This window comes from Pagrus major, chromosome 15 (genome assembly GCF_040436345.1).
Source record: "Pagrus major chromosome 15, Pma_NU_1.0".
Taxonomy (NCBI): domain Eukaryota; kingdom Metazoa; phylum Chordata; class Actinopteri; order Spariformes; family Sparidae; genus Pagrus; species Pagrus major.
The window spans coordinates 2,667,081-2,688,017 of record NC_133229.1 but is presented as its reverse complement, the minus strand read 5'-3'; the positions used below and the strand labels follow the sequence as shown (position 1 = coordinate 2,688,017).

The 20,937-nt window shown below is 39.4% G+C and overlaps 1 protein-coding gene across 1 annotated transcript; it reads left to right on the top strand.

Moving 5' to 3' along the window:
• Nucleotides 1-58: 58 nt before the first annotated feature.
• Nucleotides 59-20,173, top strand: snai3 (snail family zinc finger 3). The gene is made up of 3 exons (XM_073482368.1): nucleotides 59-137; nucleotides 17,450-17,884; nucleotides 19,995-20,173. The coding sequence occupies exons 1-3, from the start codon at nucleotides 59-61 to the stop codon at nucleotides 20,171-20,173; spliced, it is 693 nt and encodes a 230-aa protein (XP_073338469.1).
• Nucleotides 20,174-20,937: the final 764 nt, after the last annotated feature.

Here is a 20,937-nt window from a genome sequence, read left to right as displayed (position 1 = left end):
GCCGCTGCAGACCACCGTCACCCCAACAGCCCAGAGCTCCTGTGAAGAGGAAGACAACATGCCGCGATCTTTCCTAGTGAAGAAACAGCAGAGCAGTAAGAAAGCAAAGTATGGAGGACTGATCTCTCAGACTGAGGGTAAGACTCTTTGTGCTCTTTGGCAGTCTCACTCGCATGGCTCGTTTTATTAGAAAAAAAGTAACGGTCAGAGGACGAAGAGTAACAAAGTAGTCCAGAAGTGCAGTTTTGGTACATGGATACTTTATCATATTCGAGATCATTTCATTTTTTCAGAGGGAAATAACTGTTTCGTTGATTAAGATTTCAACAGCAAACAGCCTCGAGTAGGCCTACATAGAAATGATACATTGCTGTTGTATACTACACAGCAGTTACACCTGCTATATAAAAAGACTCGTTACATATGCTTATCATACTTTATGACGCCAAGATTCACAATGATTTATGTCATTTTCTTAGCACATTTTACTGCTTAAACTGTGAATGCATGACTTTCACTTAACATGTAGGCTAAGTACTTTAATGTCATGTTTAAAGGCACACAATCATTAGGGAAGATTGATTCACAGAGATTAGAAACACCTGTTTTGTTTTTTGTTTTTGTATTTGTATTTAAGGTGAGTAGTTCAGATTGAATTATTTTATTATGGTAAATGTTTTAAATCAGCACAGCCTTTCAGAGTTTAATACATATTTTTTGTCTGTAGCAGGTTACAGGAAAGTAATGCTGCAGAAAGAGAAACAAGAGAGTTGTGTGGCCACAAACCAAAATGTAGTTTTGTGTTTAGCAGGTGCAAATTCTGTCCCCAAAGAGTTATTGCATTGTCCTCAGGTCCTTGAGAGACCAGAAGGGCCCCATTAAGCAGCCTCAGGACCCTATGTAGTGGCCTTCCAAGCTCCTCCTGATAAATCCCTCCTTCAACCTTTGTATTTGTTCCAATACAGCCCTTAAAGTGAGCTTGAGCGTCCCCCCTCCCCATCACACTGTATTGATGAACTACCATTACCATCAGAATAGAGCCAAGAAACAAGAGTTGGGAATAAGACAGAAATAATAATCCGTTTAACGGAAAATATACATGCATGTGAGCTGTACAAACTTGGTCAACCTGGTTAGATTTTGGCTTAAAAGGACTACATGTGTAATTTTCCTGCATGCTTTTAAAGATTCTATCACAGTAACTCAACCCAATTGGCAGAATTAGCATTGGGTTAGGAAAAGAGCATGTTTTTGGGTTATCTGGTTCTGTCGCTACATACACGGCTAGAAAAGCTCCCGACATGTCACCACCCTCTCTATCTCCCTACAAGTCAGCTCATAAATATGTAATGTGAATGTGATATGACATATATTGTAGAAATGTTGATATGTCCCGTATGACATGTACAAAATTTGAACATTGGTGGTTTGCAGAAAAGTACAATGACAACATTTTATTCTGGAGATTTAGCTGAGTAATTGTATTGTAATTTTGTTCTTGAGTGAAGATTAGGATTAGAATTTAAGATCCTGAAGACAAATTTGAAGTTTTCTTTTTAATAGCAAATCAAAAATTAAGGGAAGACAGTACAGATGAAAGCACCACACCTATCGTCATGCTGTGCCTATGCATGCAGTGATTACTTCAATTAGAGAATCAATTAATATTTGTTAGCTTTCCCATTAAAATACTTATGTTTTGTACTACTTAGTTAATATTTATAAAGTGTTTTAAACTCAGAAGCTCAGCTAATGTTTCATCAGGGCTGTGAGGGTGTGGTTTAAATCAGATGATTGTTTAATCAGTGATGAAAGAGGGCAGCAGTGAGTACACTAATTCGAGACATAATATCTGTGTCAGTATATGCAATACACATTTGTCTTTCTAATTTAAACTGAAAGAACATTTAAAGTTATCGATAGAAACATACATATGTAAGAATGAACTAGTTTTTAAGCTTCTAAATGTAGCTCATATAGCTCCTAATTTCAATTGATTTTAATGCACAACACACCCACTTCTACAGCAAATGTATAGCCCAACATAAAACTGTCATTCCCAGCTACAGTGGCTCGCACGATAAATCTAAAGGTTGAGATGAGCAAGAGCTTGTGATAACAGGTTAATTTGTTTTGTCATCTCTAGAAAAAAACAGAAGATTTCTCAATATAACGAGATAAATTATCACAAGAAAACAATTTCATAAGATTCATAACAGAGGACCATTACATAAACACACTACTCTGTGGGTTTCAAATAGGGTCAGGTTTTGTTTTTTTTTACCCTGATCCCGATCTGAGTCATTTAATATTTAGTGTCTGCTGATACCGAGTCCCGATCCGATACTTAGCTAGATAATACAGCTGCGTTAAGAAAAAATTACCTGCGTCCAAGCTGTTCCTTAGTAGGTTTTTTTATTTTGTTGTTTTGTTTGTTTTTATGTGGCTCTTTCTTATTCTGCATTTCCTATTGCAACATTGGTTTTCATTTGTTTGTTGTTTTTTCTTTCTACAAAAACGACCTACTAAACAAGTAAGTAACTAAAAACTGTCTTTGGCTCCCATCAGTTCCATATAGTGCAGCTTTGGAGTAAAACTATAACACTCAAATGAAGAACATCACAATTCCACTTCAAAGTGGTGTAATAGCTTATTGTAACTTTGACATTTGCAGTCACAAAAATCTAAATCAGAATTCCACTTGGTGCAGCATTATAGTAATACAAATATACTTGAACAGAAATCTCAATTCCACTTAAAAGTGGTACAAACTGCTTAACCTGAATATTCAACAAAAAAAATAATTCAGTAAAAGAAATTCAATAAATCACTTCGACTTAAATGCAAGAAAGCAGCTTAACCTGAACAACAACAAAAAAGACAGTTTCTATAGCAGCATTACAGTAAAACCTAAATATCAAAATACAATTTGAAGGCAATTTCTTTCTTCCAAGTGCTCTTGGAGCTCTTTCTCAGTCTCATTTAGTTATCTATCCTCTTACTCTCACTCACAAGATTCTTGTTATGGATAACCAGCATCTCTACCCTGTTAGCAGACAGGCGGTTCCTCTTCTTATCAATGATCTTTGAGACTGCACTAAAGAGTCTCTCACTGTCCACACTTGTGCTCACAGAGGAACTTGGTAGCAACAGCAGCCAGTGATGGAAATCGTGTGGCATTTGCTCTCCAGTAATGTAGTGGATTGTCTGACCTCAGAATGGTTTGCTCCGTGAGGTAAGTCTGCACCTGAACAACTGCTGATTAGATGCTCACAGACCCTGTCTCCGTCTCACTCTCCTCCAAGATCTCGTCAAAGACGCTGCCCAGGCTGCTTCTTGCTGTGTTTTGAGGTGGTGCCTTTTCCACAGGCTCTGCCTCCTCTGACGTAAATAAGGAAGGAATTTGGGATGGGCTCTATTAAGGACGCTTTATTACTGGACACAGTGTTGCAGGTGGAGCCCCGTTCATTCAAATGAAAGCTGCTCAGTGGTGTTTTGAATCCAAAAAAGCTTGACTTCCCGGCTATGGAAATACCTGGATCGCCAACTGAGCCAGCTAACTTCCGGTTTAGCACCCGGCTAACTTGAATGGGGAGAAAATCATTTAATCATGCGGCTCTTCGAGACTTTCCAAATGTTATTGGACCGAATGGCTCAAATTATAATAGTGAATCAAGTCATTTTGGGGGGGTTGTGTCATAAGAATTTATCCACCGTTTTAAAGACGCTTATTTCATAATAGGTTTAATGTTGTCTTCTCTTCTGTTACAACTGTTTCTGGCGCATTTGTGACTTGAAACGACGTCAGTGACATAAAACGTGACGCTTCAGCTAAATGAGGAAGTGGAAATGGGGTCAATAGGTGTTCTTATCGGGCTGACCCGTGTTTAAAAAACCTGCGTAGACCCGCTAATGTTGGTGGGAAAGCGGTATAAGAGGGTACCTGATTCCCTGGTCAGTGGTCTGCTCTCGAGAAAGGAAACATTTCTGGACTGTTATGGCAGGGATCACATCAGCCGTAGTTGCCGTTTCTGCACAAACAACCCTTATCAGCTCTTCAAAGGCAGCTAAAACCTCCACTCTCTTCAGTCAGTGTAGCTGGGAGGTTGTGGTCAGCAGCATAGACACTCAGGAGCTGCTTTTGCTCCAGTAGACTCTGGATCATGTAGAGAGTGCTGTTCCATCTAACTTGCACATCTTGCTGTAGGTGTTACAGTTTGTTACGATTTCAAAATAAAACAGGAAACACAAGACCAACAAGAACCAGGATCATGACAGTAGGCGCTTGACAGGAATTTTCATTTCATTCTGGATATCTTCCAGACATGAGTAGGCCTGTGGTGAGTGCCTGAAAGGGCCTTCCATCTTCCTTGCATTAGCGAGTGGGTCTGTGATGCTGCGCTGTGACAGCAGACCCTCGTGTACAGACAGCTGTGTGTACATTACAGCGTGCATGCTGTTTTCATATTCCTTGCGTTGTCACGTAAAATGACATCGACCCCTTGCTTGTCTATTTCCCTTGTGTTCAGCATCTCCTTGATTGCCTGTTTTACATGCTCTGCTGTATGAGACCTGTGAAACTTATAAGCATGTAGAACCACACGTTTTAACTCAAAAGTAGAATCAATTCAGTGTGCGGTGAGGCTAAGCAACGACATGTCCCCATGTCACTCCAAATGTCTGTCGTAAAGCTAATAGCAGTCACATCTGTTAAATCACCTTGTAGGTATTCACAAACTTTGCTGTACATCTCCGGTAAGGTGGTATCCAAAATAAATGTAATGCCGAGATGGTAGGGCATACCGGGGATTCAAAAACTGCAGAAGACAGCGAAAACCTTGATCCTCTACCACGGGGATGGGCTGGTTATCCAAAATAGTTCCACACTGCAGACATTTTATCCACAGGTTTGCAAGAGTAACATTACATGCACGTCTTCGTTCTTGAACAAACTGTGCTCCGTTTACGACAGCTGAGATAAGAATGATCGGGCTTGGGTCCAAGTTAAAAAATTGCAGATCCCGATGAGTGAAAAAATGAAATCAGCCCCGATCCCAATCCCGCAGATCAGCTTGGGACATTCCTAGTTTCAAATTAACCATATGAACTTTGTATGAACTATATATAACTATACACTACCATTTGTTGTGCGAATGTTGTCCTAGGTGATTTGATATGAGGGTGTTAAGATTGTGGCTAATTATTGTAGGGGTAGGTGTAACAATAGTATTGTTACGTGATACTTTTTAGAGTGAGACATTTGTGAGGAGTAGCTGGCTTGAGTGTTCGTTATTCCCTGTATGTGAGGCTTTGATGGATTTATTAATAATGTAAGCAGCAGAAAATGCTTTAATCATCAATTCTGTATAATGTAGATAGAGGACATAATGAAACAATAGACTTACATACAGTGATCAACTTTAAGCAGATGTGTTCCTGTTCAGTAGGCTACTGTAACTACAAGACTTATCATTGGCATAAAGTAACTGCAAAAGAAACTACCGATATTGGTGAGTGTTTGAATGGTTTAATAAAGTATGTACTATATATAAATAAATTGAAGTAGAGTTTGATGCATTTGAGGGAATAAATATAAGGGGTGGGAGAAAAAAGCGATCCTTAGATGCATCGTGATGCAGACGATTGTGAATCGATTCACAAATGTCAAAAATCTATTTTCTAATGCTAGAAATGTTGTAAATTGATAAAGTAATGTTGACGGAACACAAAAGGCAGAACTCAGAAGTGCAGAAGTGCAGCGCCTGGACAGTCGATGGCGTGCACATAACAAAGACATGAGATGGCTGAGCACGAAATCAGACCAGCACCCTCTGTATTAAAAGCTAGTGTAAGGAAGCATTTTGGCTTCTGTGAAGTTGAAGGGAAAAAGCACCTGGACAAGAGCCACACAATATGCAAGTTGTGTCAAACTAAACTAAAATATTTTGGAAGCATGACAAACATGAGAAACCATATTACACGTTTCCACCCAGAGGAGGAAGAAAAACACCCGGTTGTAGTTGCTGCCAACCAGCGCACCATCGAGCAAGCGATATCAAAGCTTCCACCCAACTCGGTGAGGGCGAAGCGAATTACAAACTCTTTTGCAACTTTTATTGCCAAAGACTTGTGCCTGTATTCAGTCGTTTAGAACCAGGGCTCTCACGCTATGTTGCGCACTTTGGAGGCGAGATACAACGTCCTATCTCGAATATTGTTATATATTTTTATGACACAGCAATCCCAACACTCTACAACGAGACCAACTCCGAAGTCATGGAATCACTGAAGTGCTCCAAACAAGAGCAGTTATGAGAGCCACACGGGTGCAAATATGGCTGAGCTATTAAAGAATGCATACTAGGCACTGGTATGATTTCGTGGTGGCCTATTTCCTATTTTTTTGTATGAGAGCTTCTTTCTGTATTGTTAAGCTGTGACATCAATATGCTGTAAACAGATCTGCAGGTAAACCCAGAGTCTTAAGTAGGTTTACTGTACTGCCCTCCACAGAGTATCAGTGCAGCCATTTAGAAAAAGTGACAACAGTTTGCCTTTTTTTCTGCACGTTTAAGTGCCTAAGATCTTTTTTGTATGAAAGCTGTTTTTGATTGTATTATACAGCAAAATGTTTAGTTTGTTTTTTGGTCCGAGGGATTCTATGCTTAGGATTTTGTTCATAGTAAAAAGTCTTGGACTCTTTATTATTTATTTGTGAACAAGGGCAGCTTTTTATGTTGTTATTCAGAATATGCAGAAGTCCACAAACATTATTTTTGTGTGAGAGCTTCTGGTACAGAATTCTATATTTTTGAATGAAAGCTGTTTGTGATTTGCCTGTGGAGGATGTTGGTTAGAAGACTATTATTTTTTATGTTAGTGATTCAGAATATGCTGTATTAATTGACTACATGTATGCTGCTACAGGCACACTTTTCTTTTCCTGTTAGTTCTTTGCAAAGCTGGGAACGTTTGCTGGCAAATGTAACCTCCCAATTGACTTGCCACATCTCTTCCATTTGTTTTATTATTAAAAGATATTGGAAGTAAATTCAGTATGAATCATTACAAATACTTTGCTTTAGTAGTCACACAGTGAGAAAAAAAGAAATCCTGTACAGAAAAAAAAGATGCATCAATAATCGTTTTATCATCGCATCGCAGCCCTCTGAATCGTAATCGAATGGAATCGTGGGGTGCCTAGAGATTCCCACCTCTAATAAATATTGAGAAGAAATAACCTTTTGTTTTCTTGTGATTAATTTGTCCATAAAAACAAGCTTGTTATTTTGAGATAAAGAAATAATTAACTCAAGATAAGGCAGACCTGCCAACCTGTATGCATTTTGTGTAGCAGGCACGGAGGCCCGACCTAGTCTAATTTGCTTCACCATAGTCTCATATTGATCCAAAAATGTTTTTCACCTCTCATAATAGTGCTGAAGATCTTCAACGTTTTGCGCGGTTGCTTCAGCAAAGCATCTTTAACTCTCAGTGTCTTTAACCAGCCACTTCCAGCGCTGTTCTGTGACTGTGCCTGATAAACATGAGACTGAAATACAACTCACGTTATTCATTACATTTGATAAATGCCAACGGGCAGCGCTGTTAGTGAACCGCAGCTCAGAAAGATAACCCTGGTGTGCGTGTTAACTTGGGGTACATCCCAATTCCCTTTTTTGTTGTTTCCTCACTCCTCGCTTGAACCAGAAGTTGTTCCTGTCCACCATCTTGCAGGCCATCCCATAGCTCTTATTTGTGCTCCAAGGAGGGAGGATCGAGGACCAAGGAGCAATCTCTGAGGAGCGATGAGTGAGGATCAACAGCAGCCTTTCTCAGAAGTCTTTCTACCGGCCAACACACCCGCTTAGCGGATATCAGTTATTGATCGGACGCTGCAGGGAATCGAGTGATCTTATACATCACAACATCACTGGAGTGCAGAAATACTTCTCGCTATTCAGAGGATACCTGTGCTTTGCCTTGGCTAGTAGTCTTTTAAAACCTGTACCGTCCACAACCACATAGGGCAGGATATCATTTCCATAATTTATTTTGTCCAGCTCCTTTGATCTTGGGTCATTTGGGGTCCTTGTTGTGGTCCTATCAAACACTTGTGTGAGTGTGGGCTGAGTCTGTGACTGTGACATTTTCTTTGATTTTGCTGCCTTGTGCTTTCTCATAAGCCTCATTATGTTCGCCTTTGAGGTGTTGCCATAGGTTGGTTGTGTTTTTTGTTTTTTGCTGGCTCAATCCCTGGCTTACAGAAGCTGCACAAATATTACAGACTACTTCACCAGAAAGGTCCTTGGTGACTGCCTCCGCTTTCTGCAATCTGAAAAAAAAAACCAAAAAGTATGAAACTCGGACATTAAACAGTTTTCTTACTGCAAGGCTTGTCTAGGTCAAGGTCAAGGTCAAATTTAGTGCTTCACAGGTTCAGGAATTCACAATACAAGTAAATACATCAAACAAGCAAACAAGGGGACACAAAACAACAGTATGTGGAGGTAAGATGTCCATGTCTAACTAGAGTTAAAAGCCAGTGAGAAAAAGAAGGTTTTTAGCAATGTCTTGAACGTTTCGGTGGTCCGAGCAGTTTTAATTTGCAGAGGCAAAGAGTTCCACAATTTAGGAGCAGCCACTGAAAACGCTCGGTCACCTTTACTCTTCAGTTTGGCTCTTGGGACGTTGAGAGCCATCAGAGAGGACGACCTCAGAGCTTTAGCTAGAGAGTAAATGTTGATGAGCTCACATAGATATGGAGGTGCCAAGCCATTTAAAACCTTAAAAACAAACAATAAAATCTTAAAATCAATTCTGAAGCGGACAGGACGCCAGTGGAGAGAAGCTAAAACTGGAGTGATGTGCTCATGCTTTCTGGTCTTAGTTAAAAGCCGAGCAGCAGCATTTTGGACCAGCTGTAGTCTATTAAGAGACGACTGATTCAGACCCACATACAAAGAGTTGCAGTAAACTAGTCGAGTCGTTACAAATGCATGTATCACGCCCAGATTTCTAGTAAATGGTTGAATGTAGGACCAAAGAGGGCCAAAAGTGCCAGCACAGCCCTCCAGCTGATCAGGATGACCAAAGACAACAACTTCTGTTTTGTTTCCATTAAGACAGAGGAAGTTCAGATCCAGCCAGGTTTTTAGATCACTCAAGCAGTTAAATAAGGGCTGCAGGGAGTCTGAATCATTAGGTTGTAATGGCAAGTAGATTTGTACATCGTCCGCAAAGCAATGAAAGGAGATGTTATGTTTCTTAAAGATGGAACCCAAGGGCAGCATATATAATGAGAACAGTAAAGGACCCAAAATAGACCCCTGGGGCACCCCACAGGAGAGAGGGGCCACAGAAGAGGAAAATTCACAGAGTTTGAGAGAGTAACTCCTTTCTGACAAATACGATCTGATCCATTCAAGGGCAGTACCCTTAATGCCCACACACTTTTCAAGACAGGATAAAAGAATCGAGTGACTGACAGAGTCAAAGGCAGCATTCAAATCTAAAAGCACTAAAACAGCCGAGTTTCGTGAGTGTTGAGCTGAATCTCAGGAATGGGTCAACTACACTTCCCAGAGTGCACCAGCAGCAGCAAACTGGCTGCTGGTTACTTGATCATCAATCATTGTGACTGATTTGGAGCACCTGTGATGACATGGAGGATCTCAGTCATTCAGAGAAACAAACTTCAGAGAGAAGAAGCGGCAAGTTCACTCAAAGGTTCAGTCTAAAGACGCCAATGGTCGGTGAAATGTTTATTTAATTTCATGGTGTTTGAAATGCTGCTCAATATGTTCAAGTTTATGTTAACTGTAGATTGGTTAAGAAACACATTGCAGCAGTGACTTAATTGATTTTGTGGTAAATGAGTTTGTGCTAAAACAATATATCATTTTGAGTTTGGAAAACTAGTATACGGTACAAAAGGATAATACAAAGTTAAAAATGTTAAAATTCTGTTAAATGTTAAAACTTTACTAAAAATTTGGGAAATTCATTTAAAATGCTTAATTGAATATTTAAGTTCATTTGAAATGTTTAGTTAAATGTTTGGATTCATTTAAAATGTTTAATTAAATGTTTGAATACATTTTAAATGTTTGAATTCATTTAAAATATTTAATTGTTTGAATTCATCTAAAGTTCATTAAAAATGTTTAATTAAAATGTTAACTTTTGTTTCTGTCTTTAAAGGTTTACAACCTAATTAACTGAAAAGACCAATCGACTGACAAAGCCAAAAGGAAAATAAAAGATTGAGTCACAAATTTGAGTTGTCCCTGTGTCCTTTGGAAATTGAACTGGAGGAGAACTTGACAGTGAGTCAGCAGTTAAAAGAAGATCGTTTAGCCCTCTTAGGAGGGCAGTTTCAGTACTGTGGCGATGTTTAAAACCAGACTGAAAGTTTTCATAGATACTAAAATCATGAAAGAAAGATTGCAATTGATTAAAAACAATTTTCTCCAAGACTTTAGCCAAAAATGGGAGTTTTGAAATCGGCCTAAAATTGGAAAGAACCACAGGGTCCAGATTTTTCTTTTTTAAAAGAGGTTGCATGACTGCATGTTTAAAATCAGAGGGAACACACCCTGTGCTAAGGGTGAATTAATAAGAGTTAAAATGCTTGACCCAACAGTGTTAAAAACGTCTTTAAATAAACAAACAGGAATACTGTCCAGGGAGCAGTTTGCAGGACGTAGCTGTTTGACTATGTCAGACAGGTAGGGGAATGAAACCAGTTCAAACTGCTGGAAGACAGCTGGGCACAGAGGAGGGACAGAGGGGTAAGACATAGAAGGAATGGAAGGACGTGAATATAGCTTATATTTACAAATGATGAATTTATTATTATCTTTATATTTAGGTAATAGGTAGGTGTATACGCATAATGATAAGTCAAGTCACTGGCAAAACATTATTTGAAATGCACCTCTCTGATGCCCTCTCAATATTAATTCACATTTTCTCTACTCTATCATTCTGAACCATTAAGAATTATGACAAAGCATGTCATCTTTTGCAATATTTATTTTGTAGTGTATAATGGTCATGAACAGTCATGAGATGACTAATGCCTCTGCTATTGGTTGCAGGCGGAACTCTGAATGTAATGTAAGTTAATCCAATGTTAAATAAAAAACAACAAAAAAATCTCCTAAATGTGCTCAGTCATAAGGTTAACATCGTATGGCAAAGTGAAATTATGATCAATAAGAGTGACATGATGGCTGTTGCAGAGAAGTAAAGGATGGAGACGTTAACATTACGTTATTCATTTACTTCCAGGCCAGCAATGCATTTCAGCAATGCACAACTGTCCCCCTCCCCTCTCCCCTGCTGGCCTGCACTAATTTTATGCTAGGTTAGCCTAACTTTACCATGGTAACATAACAAACAGATAAGCACGACACAACGAAGCATGTCATGACTCATGGACAAGTGGGTTGAATTGAAACGGGAAACTTGTGTCAATGTTATTTCACAAATTAGTTATAAACTTATTGTGGAGGCTAAGGAGGTAAGAATGGAGTCGAAGCGTGCTCTACTGGATAAATGGCACAAGACAATCTGGCACAGGACATAAATGGCACAGGACAATCCTTTCTCAGGAGAATCAAGGCATATTCCCTGCACTTTATTAGGAAAAAAGGATAGGATAAAGAGATTAGATCAGGATAAAACTGATAACATTGGTGTCTATCAGTCAAGTTTTGGCTGATAATTATCCTCAGATAGGCTATAATTCATCTATTCATCCATAGGGGCGCCACAAATGAGGGACGAAAGAAAAACATCAAAATGATTAACTTCTGCTATTTTTTACTAATACTATTTTGGTACTGTTATTTCTAAAACTTGCCCAAATAGCACACAACAACCTATTTAATTAAGTTTCCTGTCACATCAAACGGTGCATCACCCCCTCTTAATTAGTCTTACCCAGTGCTGTCCCTGGAGTTATCTGTGACTGGAACGTGACATGAATAACAGCTGATCAGCAATCATGTCAAAATCAGAATCAGAATCAGAATTCCTTTATTTGTCCCGCAAATGGGGAAAATTCTTTGTCACAGCAGCAAGGACAGTAATTACAATAAACAATAATAAAAAGTAAAAAAATAAACAATATAATAAAAAGATAAGAAATAGAATTGACTCGTATATACATAATATTTACAATATGAACACTGTAGTAATATTTACAATATGAACAGTGTAATTATAAACAGTGTGGTATTTTTATTTACAAATAATAAATATGAGTATTAAGAATTGTCCAGTTAGTGCAAACCAGAATGTATATGGGATATGTGTAGAGTTTTTTATGGCATAGTGCACATGTGAGGTCTACTGGGAGCAGTGCTGGTTGTACAGTCTAAAATGACCAGGTCCCTCTGGTGCCCGGGCAAGAAAAATTGGGAAAGAGACAGCATAATGTGATGAATTGCATAGTAGTTACTGTTTGAGCAGAGTGTTGCTAACTTACTTGGAAGATAGTAACGTTCGATAATTTAATAAACAGCTAGTTATCATCAGTTACCCCCACCTTATATTCATTAGGGCAGTTGGAAAGACTATTCCGGTGTTTGGAAAATATCCTACAAAATAATTTTGAGAAATACACTTTTCCTTTTAAGTGTAATGCACTTACCATCCACTGTCTGGCTCAAGAAACCAGGCATACATTTTTATTGACATCTCAGCAAAGTTAGCCAATGTTAGCCCTGCTAAGTCAGTCAATTAAAATGCTTTCCCGATCCCATCCAGTTTTGTAATTCATATTTTCAAGCCTGTGGCATACCGGCTAACCTTCTGTTTAGCGCCTGGCTAACTTTAATGGGGGTAAAATAATTTAATTGTGTGGCTCTTCTAGATTTTCCAAATTTCATTGGACTGAATGGCTCAAATTCTGACAGTAAAACGAGTCATTTTGCGGGGGTTGTGAGGCTCAAAAAAAATTATTCACCATTTTACAGACATGTCTTTCACAATGTTTAGCTTATGGGAAAAAGTCGTTTTGGGCCCCAGTGCATCACATGACGATGTAATTACACGGTTTGGCCAGTATGTAAACTGCCTTCAAGGCCTGGTGCTCTTCCTGGGTGCTTGATCTTGACGATGAGACTAGCCTTCTTCTTTGCAGAGGAAGTTCCGGACAAGCCAACCCCATGAGCCAACCACGTTAAATACTCCTCCTCCTCTTCTTCGTTGGTTTTGACGGTGGACTAAAAACCACACCACCATCCACTGTATTGGAGTATATAACATCATGCTATTCATTGACGGGAGCGCTATCTTGAATGAGTGAGAACGGGATGCACAGTTCGAAAAAATAGAAAATCAATATGTGGCAGCCAATGTTGATAATTTGATGGACCGCCACAAATGAATTAATGTGTGGGAAACACTGACAGCAGGCTACATTAAATCAACTACTGTACTAAAGTACAATGTTGAGGTACTACTTGATTATTTCTTTTTTAAGCTACTTAATACTTCCACTCCACTTCATTTCAGAGAAAAATATTGTACATTTTACTCCAATTCATTTATTTGACACCATTAGTTACTAGTTACTTTAAAAAAATAACATTTCACACAGTGGATAATGTAACAATCTTTTAAAATGCAAAACATTGTGCACCAAAAAGTGCTTTTTCCCACTAAACTTCTCACATGGTTTCATTTCAATAAATGTTTAAATGATCCAATATTTCACCAAAAAGCAAGGTTAGTGAAAAAGTCCAAAAACTAAAAATAGCACAGAACTTTTTTTTTCTCCTCACATTAATCATCTCACGACCCCTCAGATTTATCTGATGTCCCTGTACATAAAGCTGTATATAAAGTAGTTCGATCCAGCTCCACCTCCAGCAGCGACAATGGTAACATGCTGCTTACACAAACACAAGCAGACCACGAGGTCAGGCCGAGGGGCATAGCAAGTCCGGGGGGCGACCAGAAGGTCAGGCCGATGGGCAGAGCAAGTCTGGGGGGGCAACCAGGAGGTCGGGTGGAGAGGCAGAGCAAGTTCAGCCTGTGGCACTGCTGAGTGTTATGGTATCCAGGATGTCAGGCTGAGTGCAGAGCAAGAGAGTTGGCGCAACGGAGCAACGGGACCTTGAGTCGGCCGGGCTGCCATCGGAGAACGGCTAGGGCTAGTAACTGGTTTGCCGATCATGGGATTACTGTGCTTGATTGGCCAGCCAACTTGCTTGACCTAAACCCCATAGAGAATCTATGGGGTATTGTCAAGAGGAAGATGAGAGACACCAGACCCAACAATACAGACGAGCTGAAGGCTGCTATCAAAGCAACCTGGGCTACCATAACACTCAGCAGTGCCACTGGCTGATTGCCTCCATGCCACGCCGCATTGATGCAAATATTTGTGCAAAAAGGAGCCAAATTATTGAGTGTATAAATGAACATGCTTTTCAGAAGGTCAACATTTCTGTATTATAAATCCTTTTTTGATTGGTCTTATGTAATATTCTAATAATTTCAGATACTGGATTTTTGATTGAGCTGTAAGTTTTTTGAGATACACCTGTATATTGTTCAGGGGACCACATTTTCCTTTATTGTGTTATGTAGCATTTTTGGATCACACTACCTTGCTCAGCATGATCCGCCCTACTCTGCCTCTGATTGGCTACATCCTGCCTGTTAAGTAATGCACAAGTGCAACTCTCACCAAAGATTGAACAGAGGCGAGAGGTCTCACTATGTAGCTAAAACGGAGCGTTCAAGACACATTGTGAAAAGGGATGCTGCAGCAATGCACCATATGCAAAAATGAATGTGTTTTTTGAAAATTAAAGTATGTAAACCTATTCTACTAGGACCCCAAAATAAAAGTATGAAAAATTAGCATAATATGACCTCTTTAATATTACAGACGGGATTTAGTCAATATTTCACACAGATGATGTCAGTACTCATATGTACATCACAGCGCCATCTGCCCTTTTTTAGGGAGAAAGTAAGGAACAGTTGTGTACAAAACTAATGATTTTACCTGGTCGTTCCTTCAACAGGGTTGAAGCCAGAGCTGCTTCTTGTTTGTACCTGGAGCAAGAATTTCATGATTTACTAACTGTACACAATATATAACAGTGGCATTGCTACAGTTAGACACATGTAATAAACCATGTAATGTCCTCAGAAATGTATAGTGAAGTTACATTACATAACTGTATTGCCAGATCATAACAATATGAAGAATTGAACGACAATATTCGGTCTCCTACTGGGTCCATACAATCGCAATTTACAGTCAGCTATTATAAATAAAGGCAACTAGAAACTGATAGCAGAGCAAGAATACAGCCGGTCAAAATAAGATCTTATAATCTTCACTTGTGGCGTTTGTGTATTACAACTTACTTAGCGCAGCTTTAGCAATGCCACAGTAACAAGAAAACAGTCACATCACACTGTTACAGTTTGTATTTTCATTAGTTACACTAAAGATATGTTTCCGTAAACACACATTACAAAAGCGTTGTGATTTTATCTTTTTACTCCCTTCAACTTTTAGGTCATCTCTAGCATTGGAAAGTCCCGGCAAATTGTACTTTTGTCGAGCTTATTTTTTATGCTGCTTCATTTCTCTGCCCCTGACATGGTTTCTTTTCAGGAGCTGTTGTCTGAGATGATGATGATGAAAAGTCATTTTGTTGTGGAGCTTCTGCATTTTTGTGTTTACTGAATAACTAACTGAGGCTATAAACTTTTATGCTATAGTTATAGTATATCACCCCCAGGCCAGGAGGACTTCATATAAAATGTATTACAGAAGGGACAGCTGCTTCAGGCTGCTTAGGAGTGGATATCTCTGCAATACAATACATAGGCATCTTGGACTTAACACCAGAACTGTTACCTCTTCACACTCTGTTGTTAGGGTTAGTTCCTTTATTTATAACGTTTTAAACTTAAGTTATGTCCAGATCTTACAAAATGCACCTTTAAGTAATTACATCAAGTACTTATTGGTCTTTGCAACAAAAGCTGTGATATAGCCCCAAGAAACAAATGTATTCTACACCACATCATGTCAGCCATTTGGTATAATTTGTTAAATTTCACATCTCTTACCTAGCTACATCACAGTATTTCCTATGAAGCAAACCACAGAAGAGAGCAAAAAGATTGCAAAAGTTTAGGATTAACTGAACTTGCCAGTGTATTTGATGCCACACAACACTTAGTTACACGTCTACTCATACCGAGAGGAAGAGGACAAAAAAGGAGCCGGTGTGGAGGAAAGTGAGCCAGGAAGTCGGACTACCTGGTAAGTCATGGAAGTAGTGTCTCAGCACAGCATAGCCCTGATCGATCCAAACTCCATCCAGGGAGCAAGCAAGCATAGGCCTGCCAGTTGAATAGGCCTGATCTATATTAAAAAAACATTTATAGGTTTCAAATGAACACATTCTTGCCTATTTTCCCCCTCCTTAGGAATAAGGGAAATGATTGCTGCCTTCCATGAGGGGGGCATTTCTATGGTATACCAAAATATAAAGTACCCAATTACAAACCCTTATCAACATAGGTGCTAACTTATCCTTCAGCACCTTATACCATTCAGAGGTGAAGTTGACCACACCAGGGCTTGTAATGGCCATATTCATTTCTTTAAGTGTCTCCTCAGCTCTGAGAATATTATTGTGGGTTTCTGTGTATTCTATAATAATATACATTTTTATTTTGTTTTATATTAACAATGATCAAATGGCAATGTTTAATTTCAAAATGGGTCTTTAGCTCCCCTCAGCTTTATTTCTGAGCTTTATAGTGCATTTCAGCTCATTGTTCAGCTGCCCAACCAACTTTACGGTCTTGTTCACTCTCACTGCTCTCACTGCTCTCAGAACCAGGCAGACACATTTAGAGACTAGCTGATGAACATAGTGAAGCATTAAGCACAGAAAGAAACAGATATTTCCCTCAGGAGTTGGAGGAGACCAAACACAATATTGGAAATGTATATTCATCAAGTGGACACAAACACCACTACAAATTAATAAGTTCTTCATATCAATGGTCAATGTTAATTCTCTACTTATTGTGTTCTCTGCTTGTTTCTGCTGAGAACAAATGGTCAACAAAGATTATTGCAGGTTGAAGTGTATAAGGCTCTACATATCCAGCATCGAGAGGAAGAATGATCACAACAGCCTATAACCTGCAATGACTACATTAATCAGTGGATCTCAAAACTAAAATTACCGTGTGTGTGTGTGTGTGTATTCCACAGAGGCCCCCTGCAGCACCCACGAAGATTTACTGCTGCACAATGACATCACCCCTCACCATCATTGTTCAGCCCCGAGTCCAAAGCACCGGCAGTCTCTCTCCTCCTCTTCCTCCCTCAGAGCAGATCGACTGCATCTTTCATCTTCTCCAAACACCTTCCCTCTCTCCTATTTAGGTCACTGTTCGGAGGCGTTCAGTGGAAGCCCTACAGACACCTATAAACCAGCTGAATCTTTTACCAAAGTAAACCTGGAAATCCAGTGTGTCACAGGAGAACACAGGAGAAGTGAGAGCTTCCTCCCTGCATCCCTCCCTCTCCTGGCCCTCTTTCCAGCCATCCCTCCTGGTGGTAGCAGCCAGGAGAGCTTCGAGTGTTTGGACTGTCATAAAGAGCACTTGAGCTTCTCAGGCCTGGCCAAACACAAGCAGCTCCAGTGTGAGTGGAGCAGCAAGAAGTACTTTAGCTGTAAGTACTGTGAGAAGGAGTATGTCAGCCTGGGAGCACTCAAGATGCACATCAGAACACACACACTGCCCTGTGTGTGTAAACTCTGTGGCAAGGCATTCTCCAGACCCTGGCTGCTTCAGGGACATATACGAACACACACAGGTCAGTAAAACACCCACATTCCCACGTTTAAAGTATGTCTTCTAGTGTGCGAACAATACTCAATTTTGGGGACTGATGATGATACCGATATTAGAAAGAAAAAAATTCCGATATCGATAAATAGGCTGATATAAACAGTTTTGACCCCTTAAATATGATTAGCAAACACTAAACCCTAACCCAAAGATATGTAATGGAGGCTGGATAATTTACAGGAAACCAATAAACTTTGTCTAAAATGACATCAGTGTGCTGAAACAGTAAACTTCACTGGGAATCTAATAATCATAAACTATCCTGAGCATCGTTTTCTGCATTATAATCTCTAAAAAAATCTTGTAATATTGGCGCATACCAATATATTTATATCTGTGATAGGCCAATGTCAGCTGATAGTATTGGCCAACCAATATATCAGTCAGGCTCTAGTGTGTCTTAAGTGCATTTGAACATTTAATTAAAAAAAAAAAAAAAAAAGGGCTGTCAAAGTTAACACGATAATAACGCGTTAACGCAAAATCCTCTTAATGGCGTAAATTTTTTTGATGTGTGATTAACACACACGTTATGTCTCCGTAGTTTGAGAAATCAGGAAGCGATGCAGCAGTAAAGTTGTGGATGGCAGCAGAAACAAACCTCCTTGAGCAGAAATGGATAAAGAAAAGGGTCTTTTGAATAGCAAGTTCAGCGTCAAAGCCCTGCCAGATGGTTCTCAAGAACAAAGGTTTCATTTACTATCGATGTGAACTGAGTTACCACCGGAGCAAAAGTCGAGTCTCAAATACCACTTACTGACCAAACACACAGCTGATGCAGAGAGCCCTCCTCCCCCTCGCCAAAGGCAGACAAAGCTGGATAGTTTGCAACAGAGACGCCTGGACAACTCTACACGCGACAAACTTTCAACAGCGATAGCTAAATGGGTGGCCACAGCTTGCAGGTCGATTAACATTGTTTAGTTAACCAACAGGCTTGTTGGGCTTGAGCATGCAGTACCTTTGAGGTTATTCTGGAGAATATTCTGGACAGTATTTGTCATTGTTTTGAATTGTTGCAATAATAATAAACATACATTTGCATAAAGCAAGCATGTTTGTCCACTCCCATGTTGATAAGAGTATTAAAAAATTGAAAAATATCCCTTTAAGGTACATTTAGAACAGATTAAAAATGTGCAATTAATTTGCAATTAATCACAAGTTAACTATGGACATGTGATTAATCGCGATTAAATATTTTAATCGATTGACAGCCCTAATAAAAACCTTTATCAAAGTAGAACTCCCTGAATTTTATACATGAAGGTCAGTTTACCTAGCCGAGCACTCTGCTGTATAACGTCTTCTGTGTGTCTAGAGGCGCTGCATCAAATCTGAGGAAATAACCCTCCTGAAGTCAAAGTGATGTCATCTGGGCTTGGACACCAAATTTATGTAGAAAGTTGTGTTAGACGACTGCAGACATGATGCTGAAAGGAGTGTGCATTTACAAGCAAAAGATCTAGTAGTATATGCTATTGTTTGCGTTATTGGAAATGTGGGATCCAGTGTTTTTGATTTTCTACTATACTTAATACATACTAGATATGTCTGCTGTTTTGATTTATGACATTTGAGTCCCCTGACTGTTTGTTTCAGAGAATTACAAAAAGTCTGATGTAGCCTTAAGTCAGGATACTGTGTGTTCAAAATACACATAGTATCTTCTTGTTGTCTTCTTGTCTTCTAAGGATCAAGTCTTACACCACCTTCGCCTGTACAAATGCACACACCAACTCTTGATTGCCCACTCACTTTTTCTCTCCCTCTGTCTCTCTCTCTTTTTTCAACAAGTAGGTTATATGATGTTTGAACATCTGTATCATTTATTGAGTTTCCTTTCCTGGTAGCAATGCCAGTTCACCATAGCCGGGCAACTTCCAATTTGCATACAGTCATGGTCGAGTGGAAGTTTGTGAAATAGGGCCAGCTGACACGCGTTGACCCATTCAAATAGACCCCCATTGCGGGGTCTGGTTGGGATTAACCAAAAGCTTCATCGATTTCCAGAAACAGGAAACAACAACCCCCAGTTATTATGACTGACATGAATGTCTGTGTTCCTTCTGCAGGAGAAAAACCATTCTCTTGCTTTCACTGCAGCCGAGCCTTTGCTGACCGATCCAACCTGCGAGCTCACCTCCAAACCCACTCTGAAGTGAAAAAGTACCAGTGTGCAAGCTGCTTCAAGACTTTCTCCAGGATCTCACTGTTAGCCAAGCACCAGGAGGCAGGCTGCCCGCTGTCCTGACAGCGTGTAACCATCAACCTGCTCTAGAATACTGTAGATTCTGTAGTCACTTTTGGCACAGCCAAAAAAAGACCCGCTAGGATCTTTGCAAAACTTAGTGTGTGGACCACAAAGCCCCATGCCTTAACAGTGGACAAATAATGTGTCATGTAAAGACACTTTTGTCAAAACAATGATTTTTCACAGCAAGCCTGAAACTAAATGAAAAAGCACCCATACACTTAAATCTGTGTTAAAATGTTTATAATAGAATATAGAATATGTGTTGCTCTTTTGTACAATAATAATATTAAACATATTTTTGCACAGATTTGATTGTGTGTATGCTTTTTTATTCAATTTGATTGTTTACAGCTCCAGAACCGCAGCTAAGTCTGATACTGACTGACTGGTGTTTGCTTTTCTCTCTTTCTCAACAGTAGAAGAAGCTTGCTCATGAACATCTGTGTACAACCCCATTCCAGAAAAGTTGGGATGCTAATTTGCTAATCCTTTTTGACATATACTCAATTGAGAACAGTATACAGACAATATATTTAATATTTTACCTCATTAACTTTATTGACTTTTGGAATATATATGCTTATTCTGAAATTGATTCCAGCAACACATTTCAAACATTTGGGACAGATGAGATACACCACTTTGTGATACACATGATTGTACAAATCATACTTGGGCTCAAGAACCCTTGCCTTTGATTACTATTGCTGGCGTGGAGGCATAATGTTTTCAGGTGTTCTGTCTGTCTGTCTTGTCTGTCT

Coding starts and splice junctions, on each gene's coding strand:
- snai3 (XM_073482368.1), top strand. CDS start 59: ATGCCGCGATCTTTCCTAGTGAAGAAACAGCAGAGCAGTAAGAAAGCA. Junction 138..17,449: donor ACTGATCTCTCAGACTGAGG/GTAAGACTCTTT, acceptor TCTCCTATTTAG/GTCACTGTTCGGAGGCGTTC. Junction 17,885..19,994: donor ACATATACGAACACACACAG/GTCAGTAAAACA, acceptor TTCCTTCTGCAG/GAGAAAAACCATTCTCTTGC.